The sequence below is a fragment of the Cetorhinus maximus genome, chromosome 9, assembly GCF_964194155.1.
Source record: "Cetorhinus maximus chromosome 9, sCetMax3.hap1.1, whole genome shotgun sequence".
NCBI classification, from domain to species: domain Eukaryota; kingdom Metazoa; phylum Chordata; class Chondrichthyes; order Lamniformes; family Cetorhinidae; genus Cetorhinus; species Cetorhinus maximus.
Window position 1 is genome coordinate 51,513,371 of NC_135887.1, and position 16,576 is coordinate 51,529,946.

Here is a 16,576-nt window from a genome sequence, read left to right on the forward strand (position 1 = left end):
AAAAGGGATAAATACTCGAAATGAAAAAAAAAATTGTAGGGACTTTAGCACTGAGGGAGTCCTGCACTGTTAAGGTACCGCCTTTCAAATGAGGCATTAAACTGTGACGACTGTCTGCCCTCTCAGGTGGAGTGAAAGATCCCAAGGCGCCATTTTGAAGAAAAGCAAAGGAGTTCTCGCCAATGTCCTGGCCAATATTTAACCCTCAGCCTTCATCACAAAAAACAGATAATCTGGCCGTTTGTCTTAATGCCATTTGTGGGAGCTTGCTGTGTGCAAATTGGCTGCTGTGTTTCGTACATTACAGCAGTGACTAAACTTTAAAAGTACTTCATTGGCTGTGAAGCACTTTGGGATGTCCTGTGGTCATGAAAGGCGCTATGTAAATGCAAACTCTTCCTTATCTCTCTTTCCCTGATATCCTTCTTAAAATGAAGTGTTTGGAACTACCCCTCACTCTCTGGGTTCAGCCTAACTAGTATCTTGTACAAACTCAAAATCACTGCCTTCTTTGCTAATATGTACCATGCCACCAACATCCCTCCTTGCTTTGCTGAGTGGACTATTTGTTTAAGTGCACAGGCCCCTTAAATTTTTATGCGTGGCCAACACATGTGGTAACTAAAGGGGCAGGATGCCAGTGAGAGCTGCCCTGCTCTTATTCGAATAGTCCGAAGGATCTCTTATGTCCACCTGAGTGGATAAATGAAGCCTCGGATTAATGTCGCAACCAAAGGATGGTACCTCAGACAATGCAGCACTCCCTCGGTACCTACCTCACTGTAGTGTCAGTCCAGATTTTGTGCTCAAGTTTTTGGAGTGGAACCTGAATCCAAAACCTTATGAGGTAAATCTGCCACCAACTGAGCTGCAGCAGGTGCCTAAAGGACATTTTATAATCAGGAATGGAAATTGGGAGATGTTTATGAAAACATTGATCCGAATCACTTGACAACCAGGGGAATGGAAAGGATGTAAGGAAGATTCAGTGGAATGATCCTGAAAATTAGAGGTTACAATCACATAGAGGTACATAGCAATTCCAGCAGGCCATTGTGGTTGACCAGTCTCTGAACTGTATCCTCACCCGATATACGCACCATGTTCCCATACCATTTTATATTCATTCACCAACCGCCTCTCTGATCTGCTCCTGAAGGTTGACATGGGTTTGAAAATGTAGGTCAACCAGTACAGGGCTGATGGGTGAACAGAACAGTGCAAGTCACAATACATGCAGCAGAGTTTCCAGAGGGTAGAAAGTAGGAGGCTCGCCAAGGGAGCATCGGAATAATTGTGTCTGCAGCTGACAAAAGCATGGATGAGGGTTTCAACAGCAGATAAACTAAAGCGGGTTGTGGACGGGTGACATTACAGAAGTGGAAGTGGGTAGTCCTGGTGATGGAGAGAGATAGAAAAGGCCTCTGGTTCCAGAGTGACAGCCAAAACGTACATGTGAATGGCCAAAATGAAAATTCAAATTAGGTAGGGCTGGAAAATGTTAGTATGGATATGTCCTGGTTGAAAATTAGAGTAGGGTGTTTTGTTTTATTCTTTCCGGGATGTGGGTTAGGCCAGCACTTATTGCCCATCCCTATTGCCCTTGAAAAGGTGGTGATGAGGTGCCTTATTGATCTACTGCAGTCCATGTGGTGTAGTTAGACCCACAGTGCTGTTCGGAAGGAATTTCCAGGATTTTGACCCAGCGACTGAAGGAATGGTGATATATTTCCATGTCAGGAAGGTGAGTGCCTTGGTGGGGGGAGCTTGCAGGTGGTGGTGTTCCCAGCTATTTGCTGCCCTTGTCCTTCTAGGTGTTGGAGGTTGCAGGTTTGGAAGGTGCTGTCTAAGGAGCTTTGGTATGTTGCTGGAGTGCATGTTGATGGTACACACTGCTGCCTGTGTGTGTCGGTGGTGGAGGAAGTGAATGGTTAAGGTGGTAGATTAGCTGCCAATCAAGCGGGCTGCTTTGTCCTGAATGGTGTGGAGCTTCTCGAGTGTTGTGGGAGCTGCACTCATCCAGGCAAGTGGACAGTATTCCATCACATCCTGACTTGTGCCTTGTAGACAATAACAAAGACCGTGGTGGAATGAAGCTGACTTGCGGATGGTTTGGTATCAGCTTAGAACATAAGTAAACTAATGACCAGGTTTGGGGACAAGTGTGGAGGACAATAGGGTTCAGGGCTGTGTGAGTGGCAGAGTATTGATGGGATATACTGCGAGAAAATATGGAAAATGGAAAGGGGAGTTAGTGTGGACACTGAACCTTGAGCCAAATATTAGGCCCAGCAGAAGTGAGGGTTGGCCTCAGTGATAAGCAGCACACATCAAAAGATCCAGTATACCAGGGGAGGGATGAAAGCAGTCCGAGACAAAAAGAAGCAGGCAGAATTCGGCAGGAGAAAGGTCAGTCGGCAGCAGTGGAACTGAATCCAGAGAAGTCTAATGTGAAAATCCCTGGTGGAGGAACAGAATAATAAGGAGGCAGCAGCAGGCATTAATGGGACTTGAGTCATATTGTTAAGATACACAGGTGAAGGGCATTGTCAGTTCATAGCACCCTCGCCTTTGAATCAGAGGGTTGTGGGTTCATGTCCCACTCCTGGAAACTAAGAACTGTGATTGTACTCAAAAGAGTTGCAATCTGTGGCTGTTGATAACTCGAAAGAGTATAAAGAGAAACTCTTGAAGTTTTCCATGACCGGTGGGCATTGCGGGGGCTGGAATGCATCATTATATCCCAAAACAATATCATAATTTAGTTCGGCAAGGTTCCTTTAATTTTTTTTCTTTAGTTACAGTTTAATTTTTTACAGTTGTTTTACTCGTAAGAATATAAAAGAGACTCTTGAGGCTTTCTGCAACCGGTGGGCATCATGGGGGCTGGGTGCATCATTGGCCCCCAAAGTGGCATTTTATTTTGATTTGATACTTTTCCTTTAAGACTTTTGTCTTAAATTTGTTAAATTGTTAATTTGCCCATTTATTAATGCGACTTGATCAAAAGAGGATAAAAAGAGACTGCTTCCACGACCGGTGGACACCGCGGGGGCTGGTGTGCTTCATCAGCCCCCAAAACAACATTTTAATTCAATTGTATAAGTTTACTTTAAAGTTTTGTCTTTTGTTACAGTGCCCCTTTAAGGGGCTGTCAATTTGTTTAATTGGTTTATTTTTTAATTAGTCCATTTTACCTGACTGACATGCCCAAAGAGTATTAAGGGAGAATGCCCGGCCAATGTAGCCATAAACAGATCCAGGCAGCGGGTGATTGAGGGGTTCATTTGTTCTGGCTGCCTGCCTGTCTTCTGAGGTTACATCCTCATCCGGGTGTCCTTGGAGAGGGAGCATGCTGTGTATGCCGATACGCTTGAGGCCTCCTGTGACCAGTGGGCGCCACGGGGACTGGAATGCATCATCTCGCCCTAACCCGCACCCCAAATATTATATTAATTTAAATAAGTTTCTTCTAAAGTTTTGATTTTTATTATAGTGCCCCTTTAAGGGGCTGTTAACTTGTTAAATTAACAAATTAACTTAAAGAAATGAACTTATTTGTTAATTAGTTTATTTGTGTTACTGGTATACTCAGAAGAGTATAATGAGAGACTGCTGGGACACGGGGGAGGGGTAGCAGGCAGAAGGCAGTGGGATCTAATGCTGCATTCTGTAAATAAACTGATTATCAAGAACTGGATTTGCATCTAGTTTGATAGTTCACCATCTAGCTTGGGATCCAATTAACAGCAGGTCAGAGACTAGAATGTAGGATTTGCAAGCAGATTAACAGCACAGTCCATCTAGATAGACTTCCACCATCACAGTGATCACATGATACAACAATGGAGTTGACTCTTAACTGCCCTCTGAAATGTTCAGTTCAAGGGCAGTTCAGGATGGGCAACAAATGCTGGCCTTGCCAGCGACGCCTACATCCCATAAAAGAATAAATAAAAAGGGGAGGTGTGCACTATCTGAGAGGGTTCAATCGAAGCATTCAAAAAGGAATTAGACTGTTATCTGAAAAGGAAGAATGTGCAGGGTTACAGGGAGAAGGCGGGAGAATGGCACAAGGTGAGTTGCTCATTCTGAGAGCTGGTGCAGACAAGATGGGCCGAATGGCCTCCCTCTGCACTGTAACAATTCTGTGATTCTGCGAACAAACCCGGGTATGACCTGAGGAGGACCTCAGTGGAGGAGAGTTTTAGGATTCAGTCACCTGATCCTCCAGTTAGCACATGTCATCAAGCCGGCCCAGGAGCAAACAGAATCTACAAAACAGCAGCAAAGTTCGACACCGTTATAAGATTTATGAAGTAATGGACTTCAACCCAGGGGAAAGTGGATATCTGGCCAGGACCCAGATAGCAGCAAAACAAAACTGAGAAAGCAGCAGATCACTGAATGACGGTCCAAAACTCAGCAGGTAACAACAGCAGGAGGGAGGATAGACTCTAGGCTAGAAATATTTACCTTAAAACTTAAAAGGTTATTCAAGATTATTGAGAAAAAGGAAGTTACAGGGATGTATGAGATTTTTGGAGTTATGAACAATACTTTCTGTTGGTTAGAAAATCTGTATCATGGGGACAGAGACTGACGACAGCTAATCACGTAAAGGGGGAAATGATAAGCAATGTTTTCACATAGGAGGCTACTTGAATGAGGAACTTATTACCAAAAGTAGCCATTACAGACTATAACATCATTTAAAATGGAATTGGGTGAGGATTTGAGGAGGAGAGGTATAAAAGGATTTGGTGAAAAGAGCAAGAAATGGGATTAAAGAGAACAACTTCAGTTGAAGAGCTAGCACCAGTGCAAAAAATTGGCCAAATGGCCTCCTTAACACAGTCATTTCTACGATTTAAAGGCTTACAAATATGATATGGTTGGTTCTCCGGCATGGGGATCGCAAAGTGCGATTACCCTGCACCCAATCGAGGTTACGCAGGCAGTATGGAAAATTTGGGCTGCTTTCCCATTGGAAAAGAGTCAAGAGGTCATGTTTCCGCATGGGGGCCATCAGGCAAACAAAATGGTGAAAGTATCCATAGAGGTCACTGCAAAGAGTTTGGCCCCAAGGACCTGGCTGCAGTGCTGCAAAGAGTTCAACAATCTCTCAAGAATGGTCAAGGTCAGTGAATGCATGTGCAAATGCCATCTCCTACCCACCGCACACCGCCAGCCTCACACACAGCTCAATGCATCACACCCTCACCACTCAGCCATCAGCAATCTCAGGCAATCAGAGATCATGCCTAATATTCATATACTCCTCCTCACCCTCACACACTGACCACTGCTGCCAGACTCTCACCCACATCCTACAGACTGCAGGATAAGGTGGCATATACGAGAAGGAAGTGGCAAAGAGCTAGCCAGGTCAAGCAATTCTCTGAATTATTGGCGCAGCAGTCACTGAGACCTTTGCAACCAGCATCACTGGAACCATCCAGGATGAGGGTGTGTTCCTGCACAAATCCTACTCCACCCTCATCCTGCAAACTGGTATGAAATGCAAGCTGCAGATGGTGTGGCCATTCACCTTTTGCTTTCCCCCACCAGCCCCCTTCCTTACCCCAAACCTCCCCCTGTGTCTTTTATGTTTTCAGATGCCCAAGAGCTGCTGCCTAGAAGTCAGTGCAGCCAGGGCTGAAGCACAAGAGCAAAAGCTGATGTCTATGGAAGAAGCAGCCACCAGCTCAAGTACTAGCACTGATGTATCCCCTTGTAGGGAAGACTAGGGGACACAGCTTAAAATTAAGAGGTCTCCCTTTTAAGACAGAGGTGAGGAGAATTTTTTGCTCTCAGAGGGTGTGAAATTCTCTTCCCCAGAAAGCAGTGGAGGCTGGGTCATTGAATAGATTCAAGGCTGAGTTGGATAGATTTTTGATAGACAAGGGAGTCAAGGGTTACAGGGGCAGACAGGAAAGTGAAGTTGAGACCACAATAAAATCAGCAATGATCTTATCAAATGGTGAAGGGTCGAATGGTCTACTCCTGCTCCTATGTTCCTACGTGTGCATTTTAGAGGTTATAATATAGGGTGGAACAGCATGTGCCCTCTGAGTGATCTCTTCACTTGTTACTGCTGGACCTGTATGCTAACTGTTTGATTCATGTACAAGGACACCCAGATCCCTCTGTACCACAGCATTCTGCAGTCTCTTGCCATTTGAATGATATTCTGATTTTCTATTCTTTCTAAGTGAAAAATCTTGTATTTTCCCACATTATACTCCATCTGCCAATTTTTACCTGCTAACTTTATCTATCTATTATCACTTGTAGGCTCTTTCTGTCCTCTTCACAACTTCCTTTCCTACCTATCTTTGTATTGTCAGCAATACACTCTGTCCCTTCAGAGTGATGATTAACACGGTCTGCACCAGAAGTGGATCCGCACCATTTTTAGCACTTCAGGGCTTCCGTAGAGCTGAAAACAGGCTGCGTTATAGAGCCCAATTTTCCATCCAAAGTGTCTAGAAGCTGATTTTCTTCTTTCTCAATGTCATAAGAGAGAGCAGCAGCTCCTACTCACATTCATGTTGAAGCCAGTATAAGGATACCAAGGAACATTAGAACAGGAGGAGGCAATTCAGCCCTTCGAGCTTGTACCAACATTCAATCAGATCATGGTTGATCTGTATCTTAACTCCATCTACCTAATGTCAATTTTATAAGCCTTAATACTCTTGCCGAATAAAAATCTATCAATCTCAGTTTGAAATTTTCAACTGAACCACAGCTTTTTGGTGGAGAGAGCTCCAGGTTTCCAGTGCCCTCTGTGTGAAGAAGTGTATCCTGCTATCATCCCGAATGGCTCTAATTGTAAGGTTATGTCCTCTTGCTCAATGGGAGTAGTTTTAAAAAATTTATTCATGGAATGTGGGCTTCACTGGCTGGGCCAGCATTTATTGCCCATCCCTAGTTGCCCTTAAGAAGGTGATGGTGAGTTGCCTTCTTGAACCACTGCAGTCCATGTGGTGTAGGTACACCCACAGTGCTGTTAGGGAGGGAGTTCCAGGATTTTGATCCAGCGACAGTGAAGGAACTGCGATATATTTCCAAGTCTGGATGGTGAATGACTTGAAGGAGGACTCCCAGGTGGTGGTGTCCCCATCTATCTGCTGCCCTTGTCCTTCTAGTTGGTAGTGGTCATGGGTTTGGAAGGTGCTGTCGAAGGGGGCTTGGTGAATTCCTGGTGTGCATCTTGTAGATGGTACACACTGCTGCTACTGTGCGTCAGTGGTGGAGGTAGTGAATGCTTGTGGGTGTGGTGCCAATCAAGCGGGCTGCTTTGCCCGGGACAGTGTCAAGCTTTTTGAGTGTTGTGGGAGCTGCACTAGTCAAGGCAAGTGGAGAGTACTTCATCACACTCCTGACTTGTGCCTTGTAGATAGTGGACAGACTTTGGAGAGTCAGGAGGTGAGTTACTCATCGCACGATTCCTAGCATCTGACCTGTTCTTGTGGCTACAGTATTTATATGGCTTGTCCAGTTCAGTTTCTGGTCAATCGTAACCCACAGGATGTTGATAGTGGGGGATTCAGTGATGGTAATGCCATTGACCATCAAGGGGCGATGGTTGGGTTCTCTCTTGTTGGAGATGGTCATTGCCTGACACTTGTGTGGCGTGAATGTTACTTGCCACTTGTTAGCCTATGCCTGGATATTGTCCAGGTCTTGCTGCATTTGGCCATGGACTGCTTCAGTATCTGAGGAGTCACGAATGGTGCTGAACATTGTGTAATCATCAGCAAACATCCCCACTTCTGACCTTATGGTGGAAGGAAGGTCATTGATGGAGCAGCTGAAGATGATTGGGCCAAGGACACTACCCTGAGGAACTCCTGCAGTGATGTCCTGGAGCTTAGATGACTGACCTCCAACAACCAAAGCCATCATCCTTTGTGCTAGGTATGACTCCAACCAACGGAGAGTTTTCCCCTTGATTCCCATTGACTCCAGTTTTGCTAGGGTTCCTTGATGCCACACTCGATCAAATGCAGTCTTGATGTCAAGGGCAGTCACTCTCACCTCACCTCGGGAGTTCAGCTCTTTTGTCCATGTCTGAACCAAGGCTGTAATGAGGTCAGGAGCTGAGTAGCCCTGGCAGAACCCAAAATGGGCATCAGTGAGCAGGTTATTGCTAAGTAGGTGCCGCCTGATCACACTGTTGATGACACCTTCCATTACTTTACTGATGATCGAGAGTAGACTGATGGGGCGGTAATTGGCCAAGTTGGATTTGTCCTGCTTTTTGTGTACAGGACATACCTGGGCAATTTTCCACATAGCCGGGTAGATGCCAGTGTTGTAGCTGTACTGGAACAGCTTGGCTAGCGGCGCAGCAAGTTCTGGAGCACAAGTCTTCAGGACTATTGCCGGAATATTGTCAGGGCCCATAGCCTTTGCACTATCTAGTACCTTCAGCCATTTCTTGATATCACATGGAATGAATCGAATTGGCTGAAGACTGGCATCTGTGATGCTGGGGACCTCCGGGGGAGTCCAAGATGGATCATCCATTCGGCACTTCTGGTTGAAAATTGTAGCAAATGCTTCAGTCTTATCTTTTGCACTGATCTGCTGAGCTCCTCCATCATTGAGGATGGGGATATTTGTGGAGCCTCTTCCTCCAGTGAATTGTTTAATTGTCCACCACCATTCACAACTGAATGTTTCAGGACTGCAGAGTTTAGATCTGATCCGTTGGTTGTGAGATCGCTTAGCTCTGTCTATGATCCGGTGCTTATGCTGTTTGGCACACAAGTAGTCCTATGTTATAGCTTCACCAGGTTGATACCTCATTTTTAGCTTTGCCTGGTGTTGCTCCTGGCATGCCCTCCTGCACTCTTCATTGAACCAGGGTTGATCTCCTGGCTTGATGGTAATGGTAGAGTGGGGGATATGCCGGGCCATGAGGTTACAGATTGTGTTCGAGTACAATTCTGCTGCTGCTGATGGCCCACAGCGCCTCATGAATGCCCAGTCTTGAGTTGCTAGATCGGTTCGAAATCTATCCCATTTAGCACGGTGGTAGTGCCACACAACATGTTGGAGGGTATCCTCAATTTGAAGGCAGGATTTCACCTCCACAAGGACTGTGCGGTGATCACTCCCACTGATACTGTCATGGACAGATGCATCTGCAGCAGGCAGGTTGATGAGGATGAGGTCAAGTATGTTTTCCTCTCTCATTGGTTCCTTCACCACCTGCCACAGACCCAGTCTAGCAGCTATGTCCTTTAGGACTTGGCCAGCTTGGTCAGTAGTGGTGCTACCATTGATGTCCCCCACCCAGAGTACATTCTGCGCCACCCTCAGTGCTTCCTCCAAGTGGTGTTCGACATGGAGGAGCACTGATTCATCAGCTCAGGGCAGTATGTGGTAATCAGTAGGAGGTTTCCTTGACCATGTTTGACCTGATGCCATCAGATTTCATGGGGTCCAGAGTCGATGTCGAGGACACCCAGGGCAACTCCCTCCTGACTGTATACCACTGTGCTGCCACCTATGCTGGGCCTGTCCTGCCGGTGGGACAGGACATACTCAGGGATGGTGGTGCCTGGGACATTATCTGTAAGATATGATTCCGTGAGGCTGACTATGTCAGTCTGTTGCTTGACTAGTCTGTGAGACAGCTCTCCCAATTTTGGCACTAGCCCCCAGATGTTAGTAAGGAGGACTTTGCTGGATCGACAGGGCTGAGATTGCCGCTGTCGTTTCCGGTGCCTAGGTCAATGTCAGGTGGTCCGTCCAGTTTCATTCCTTTTTTGTGACTTTGTAGTGGCTTGATACAACTGAGTGGCTTGCTAGGCCATTTCAGAGGGTGTTTAAGAGTCTGTGGGTCTGGAGTCACAAGTAGGCCAGACCAGGTCAGGATGGCAGATTTCCTTCCCTTAAGGACATTAGTGAACCAGATGGGTTTTTACAACATCTGCTGTGGCAGGATTCGAACCCAGATCTCCAGATAGTCCAGCGGCAATACCGACTACGCCATCACCTCCCCATGCTTTAATCATCTTAAAGCCTCAGTTAGATCACTCCGCAATCTGTTTTATTCAAGGAAAACGAGACCAGCCAAAAGCTTTTAATTTATTTGTTTGTGGGATGTGGGCGTCACCGGCTGGGCCAGCATTTATTGCCCATCCCTAATTGCCCTTGAGAAGGTGGTGGTGAGCTGCCTTCTTGAACCGCTGCAGTCCATATGGTGTAGGTACACCCACAGTGCTGTTAGGGAGGGTTCCAGGATTTTGACCCAGCAACAGTGAAGGAACGGCGATATATTTCCAAGTCGGGATGGTGAGTGACTTGGAGGGGAACTTCCAGGTGTTCGTGTTCCCATTCATCTGCTGCCCTTGTCCTTCCAGGTGATAGGAGTCACAGGTTTGGAAGGCGCTGCCTAAGGAGCCTTGGTGAGTTGGTGCAGTGCATCTTGTAGATGGTACACACTGCTGCCATGGTGCATCTGTAGTGGAGGGAGTGAATGTTTAAGGTGGAGAATGGGGTGCCAGTTAAGAGAGATGGATGGTGTCGACCTTCTTGAGTGTAGTTGGAGCTGCACTCATCCAGGCAAGTGGGGGGCATTCCATCACACTCCTGACTTATGCCTTGCAGATGGTGGACAGGCTTTGGAGAGTCAGGAGGTGAGTTACTTGCCGCAAGTTCCCTAGCCTCTGACCTGCTCTTGTAGCCACAGTATTTATATGGCTAGTCCAGTTCAATTCCTGATCAATGGTAACCTCTAGAATGTTGATACTGGAGGATTCAGTGATGGTATTGCCATTGAATGTCAAGGGGTGATGGTTAGACCCTCTCTTGTTAGAGATGATCATTGTCTTGGTCATGGCACTTATGTGGCACGAATGTTACTTGCAACTTATCAGCCCAAGCCTGGATGTTGTCCAGGTCTTGCTGCATTTGGACATTGGCTGCTTCAGTATCTGAGGAATTGCGAATGGTGCTGAACATTGTGCAATCATCAGCGAACATCTTCTGACCTTATGATGGATGGAAGGTCATTGATGAAGCAGCTGAAGATGGTTAGGCCTAGGACACTACCCTGAGGAACTCCAGCAGCGGTGTCCTGGGGCTGAGATGATTGACCTCTAACAATCATAACCGTCATCATACCCAACCTCATAATTTAACTCTTTTAACCCAGGTGAATCATTACCTTGAATTTTCTGTGTTGCTTTTATTCGGTCCTCCTCTAGATGGTTAGCAGTCCAAAGGAATAAGGCTCCTCCAACAACGGCAATGAAGGGGCATAGCAGGAAAGCATATTGCAGGCTTACAAACTTCCAATGGCTTGATGTTGGATGTGTCATCCGGATAGCATCGGAGATCTGTGTACAGGTGAATCACAATTAATCATCTTATGCACTAAGTGCTTTTCAGCTGTTTCTATTGAGGACTGGAAGTGCTCACTGCTGCCCCCTCAGTCTGGAGATCATCTGTTTTATCCAACTGTGGCAGCTCACCCTACACATGAGGGGTTGGATTTTATGGGGGGAGGTGGAGCAGGGCCCTTGCCCCCTGTGTCAAAGTTGGAGCTGAGCCTGCCCCCGCTTGGCCAGCTCACTACACAGCAATTAAACAGCTGTCTGACAGCTACTGGCCGATGAAATGGCTGGCAGCTTTCCGGTCCCAGTGGCCGCTGCTGGGAGTGCATGCAGTCCTCAAGTGCGATCATCGATGGAAGTGGATGTGAAGGAAAGGGTGGTGGGCGGGGTGGATGGGTGGTGGGTGGTATCACCGGGACTAGGCTGGAGTAAAGATGGGTAACTGTTGTTGAGGTGCAGATCAGCCATGGTGTGATTGAATTGCAGGCTCGAGGGGCTAAAAGGCCTCCTCCTGTTCCCAATGTTCCTTTACATATTGTTCAGTCAATCACTCCTCTACTTGTGCTCAGATGGTCACCAATTATTTTCGCAAAGCAATTTCTCCCCTCTGCCCCTACAGAGGAAGAGGTAAAGCTCTGTGGTCACCTGCACTCTCGGACTGGGACATAAGTACCTCCATCTGTTAAAGGAGCAGTGATCATACAGATTGTGATTCACAAGAAAGTCTGGGATTGAATTGTGCCACACACTTCAAACTCAACCAAAGACATGCTGGCTGCAAAGGCCTTTGCCTTCTTGTTTCTGGATTATTCCAAATGGCCATTGGCGACATCAGGTGAAAGTCAATCATCAGTACCTAATAAATCTTAGCTTATGTTAGCAGGGTATTGGATCAAGGCGGCAGTGTCAGAGTTGAGTATTATTCCATGGATACTCCCATTTTCCAGCCAGAATTACTGTCAGACATTAGGAGTGGCAACTTGCTACCTGACAGTGGAGCAGTTTTAGCTCTGGTTCAGTGGGTAGCACTCTCACCTCTAAGTCATGGGTTCAAATCCCACTCCAAGACTTGAACACAAAAACCAAGGCTGACACTCCAATGCAGTACTGAGGGAGTGCTGCACAGCTGGAGGTGCTATCTTTTCGATAGGACGTTAAATTGAAGTTGTGTCTCTCTCAGGTGGAGGACGAGATCTCTCTAGTGTCCCAATCAGTGTTTATTCCTCAAACAACAGGTTATTTGGTTGTTATGACATTGCTGTAGTGGGAGCTTGCTGTGCACAAATTGGCTGCCAAGTTTCCTACATTGCAAAGGTGACTATACTTCCAAAGTACTTCATTGGCTGTAAAGTGCTTTGGGATATCCTGAGGTTGTGAAAGGTGCTATATAAGTGCAAGTCTTTCTAATTGGCTGCCCTGGCTCAGCACAGACTGGGCGTTAAACTGGGAGCCTCTCACATACACCTCATCAGCATTCAAGCCATAACTCAAGATCATACTGCAGGTTGTCTTTGATGCATAGAATTAAAATGATCCTAAAGAAATACTTGCATTAATATTAACGTTGCACTTTTCTCAACCCAAAGACACCCCAAAACACTTTACAGCCACAGAAGTATTTTTGAAATAGTCTATGGAAGGCTTTGCAGGGAGCCTGACAGCTAATTTGTGCACAGCAAGCTCCCACAAACAGCAATGAAAATATTTGCAGATGTTTTACTGATGTTGATTGGGAGATTGGGGGAGGCGGTGGCACAGTGGTATTGTCACTCAACTAGTATCCCAGCATTACTAGGGTAATGATCTGGAGACCTGGGTTTGAATCCCACCACAGTGATGGTGAAATTTGAATCCAATAAAAATCTGGAATTAAAAGTCTGATGATGACCACGAAGCCATCGCCGATTGTCATAAAAACCCACCTGGTTCACTAATACCCTTTAGGGAAGGAAATCTGCCATCCTTACCTGGTCTGGCCTACATGTGACTTCAGACCCACAGCAATGGGGTTGACTCTTAAAATGCCCTCTGAACAAGGACAATTAGGGATGAGCAATAAATGCTGGCGTAGCCAATGAATCCCATGTCCCATGAACGAATGTACAAAAAAAAAAGATAAATATTGGTGGAATATTTATTGGATATTATATATAGGAGAACTCCCGTGCTCTTCTTTGAATAGTGTCATGGGAACTTTTACATCTACCTCAGGGCTGATTGAGCCTTGACAGATGGCACCTCCAAGAGCGCAACACTACCTGGCTGTAAAGAGCTTTGGGGCAGTCTTAGCTCATGAAAGGTGATATGTAAATACGTCTTCCTTTCCTCCTGATCAATGTTATCACCAGTCGGGTATGCCACTGAACTCCCATGTTGTACTCACTGGAACTGTGGTCTTGGTGAAAATTCTCCCAGGAAGGAATGTAGAGTGAGAAGCGAATGATACTTACACGACCGATGATGTAGGAGCTGCTGGCATCTCCCAGAAGGTGGCAGATGGTTATCTGTACTGCTTCTGCCATTGAGCGTCGGGTTGGGATAATAATGTACTGGGAATAAAATAAAACCACAAGTTAGAACTCTTGTTTCACAAATGCCCAGCTGAGTAGATACATTTGCATCGTACTGGGCCCAAGCATCCCTCTACTTCAGGAAGGTTTGAATTCAAGCTCGACTCTCTGAGTTGCCCTAACAGAGGGAGGTCTATCTCATCAGCTACACACATCAGGAAATTACGAGTGCGCTGCCCTGAATTTCTGTCCATGGACTGAAATTCCCAAGCAGGAGGTTCATGGATACGAGAGGCTCTAGCACTCATAAAAACATAGAATCTTTCAGCAGGAAGGAGGCCATTCAGCCCATTATGCCTGTGCTAGCCTTTTTAAGGAGCTGTCCAATCCACTCACTCCCCTGCTCTTTCCCTGTAGCTCTGAAAATTTCAAATCTTTATCTAATGTCTTAGTAAAGTTATTATTGAATCTGCTACAGACACTTTTTCAGACAGTGCATTTCAGATCAAAATAACTCACTACATAAAAGACATTCTCCCCCATTCCCTCTGGCTCTTTTGTCAATTATCTTTATTCTACATCCTTTGGTTACTGACCCTCCTGCCCATGGAAACAAAAGCAGGTTAGGGGCTGGGAATCCTGTGGCGAGTAATTCACCTCCCCCAAAGCCTGCCCACCATCTACAGGGCACGTCAGGAGTGTGATGGAATACTCTCCACTTGCCTGGACGAGTGCAGCTCCAACAACACTCAAGAAGCTTGACACCATCCAGGGCAAAGCAGTCCGCTTGATTGGCACCCCATCCACGAACATTCACTCCCGCCACCACCGGCACACAGTAGCAGCAGTGTGTGCCATCTACAAGATGCACTGCAGCAACTCACCAAGGCTCCTTTGACAGCACCTCCCAAACCCACAACCACTACCATCTAGAAGGACAAGGGCAGCAGATGCATTGGAACACCACCACCTGCAAGTTCCCCTTCAAGTCTGACTTGGAAATATATCGAAACTCCTCAGAATTTTTAATGCCTCTATTAATTCTCCGCTTAACATCTTCTGTACAGAGAAGAATCCCGGCTTCTCCAGTCTACGCTACACTGACATCTTGCCCAGTGAAATTCTGACTTGATCAGTTCCATATTCAGTAGTAGAAGATACTGATGTTTACTTGTCCATTCGTTGGAAGGAGGAATCCATAGAGATAACTGTCTATGGAGGCGGTTGCTCCATTGGGATGTATCGGAAATGAAGAATAAAGAAAAGCTAATGCATGAGACGAGATACATTGGAGCCCTCGTTAATGAGTACCATATGGAGGTGCTTTTGGTATGCAATCTGTCAAATCCCAAACACTCAAGAGATAGGAAGAAATTACTTTTTAGTAATTGGGCTGCTGATTGAAACATGGGAAATGTAAGGTACAGAAAGAGGCCATTCGGCCCATCGTGTCTGTCAGTCAAAATAAAAACCTATCAGCCTAATCCTGCTTTCCAGATCTTGGTCGGTTGGTTATGGGACTTCAAGTGTGTATCCAAGAGTTTCTTTTTAAATGTTTGCTGGTTTCTGTGACTACCACCCTTTCAGGCTGTGAGTTTCAGAACCCCATCACTTTCTGGGTGAACAAAATTCACCTCAACTCCCCTCTAATCCAGGAGTTCCCAAACTGTGGCAACAGTGGCAAGCTCTGAGGCAGCAATGGCAGCTGTGGAGCTCAGGCTGAGATTTGACAGCTGCGAGGCTCCTTTAAATGTTTGCGTTCTCCTTCTGTCATTGGGTGTGTCTGTTCTCTGAGGCCTGATCGCTGCTACAACCACTGCCTGTAAAAAGGTGAAACTTTGCTTTTTTCAGGGCAAATCCAGCAGTTTTAACACATCCCCCCTCCTCTCCCACCAACCAATCTAGTCAACAACAACACTTCCCCCCTATCCCAGATCAACCACTCACCCTTCCACACCTCACCCCCTACACCCTCCAATTTTCTCTCCGGGGTCATATGAAGTATAAGGCATTAAAATGAGGTCACAAAGGGAAAATGTTTGGGAGGCTCTGAGCTAATCCTTCCACCTTAAATCACTTTATATTTATGCCCCCTGGTTATTTCCTCTCTGCTAATGGAAATAGGTCCTTCCCATCCGCTCTATCCTGGTCCCGCATAATTTTATACACCTCAATTAAATCTCCTCTCAGCCTCCTCTGCTCCAAGGAAAACATCCTCTAATCTCTCCTCAGAGCTAAAATCCTCCTGCTCATCGAAAATCCAGATTGTACACCGTCAGAAGCCAATTACAATGACCAAAGAGGTCGGTGGTTTGGAATGGAATGCAAGTCTGGCACAGTGTTTACAAATGTTATGGAGATGAATAAGTAAGTACTTTGAAAGAAAAACAGAAACCCTTTGTACACCTTTACTGTGATGACTGTACTTCTGTCAGAATGGTTCGCCCATTCTGAATCTGATTATCCAATAGTGCAATACAGCATGTACATTTGTTTATTTAAGAGCAAAACTCTTTTTAAAATAGTTTCCTCCCTGAATTCTGGATCTTAACAATGAATCTGCTGACCATCTTTCTTGCTGTGGCCTTTAATATTGAATGGGTGTCAGTTTATTTTACTCATGAACTCAAGGCCTCTGGTTGGTCAATAGCATTAAAAGAACATGGCTGCCAAAGCCCAAGAAATCTAGGCTGGTTTCCATGGCCTCAC

At 45.9% G+C, this 16,576-nt stretch overlaps 1 protein-coding gene across 1 annotated transcript in view; it reads right to left on the reverse strand.

Moving 5' to 3' along the window:
* Positions 1 to 16,576, reverse strand: part of LOC144684649 (protein spinster homolog 3-like) — a 130,173-nt gene that overhangs the window by 37,516 nt on the left and 76,081 nt on the right. Inside the window, exons 10-11 of the mRNA XM_078548715.1 lie at positions 13,808 to 13,906; positions 11,189 to 11,360 (exon numbers count right to left, since the gene is read on the reverse strand). Of these exons, the coding sequence (XP_078404841.1) occupies positions 11,189 to 11,360; positions 13,808 to 13,906 (271 nt within the window). The remainder of the gene's footprint in view (positions 1 to 11,188; positions 11,361 to 13,807; positions 13,907 to 16,576) is intronic.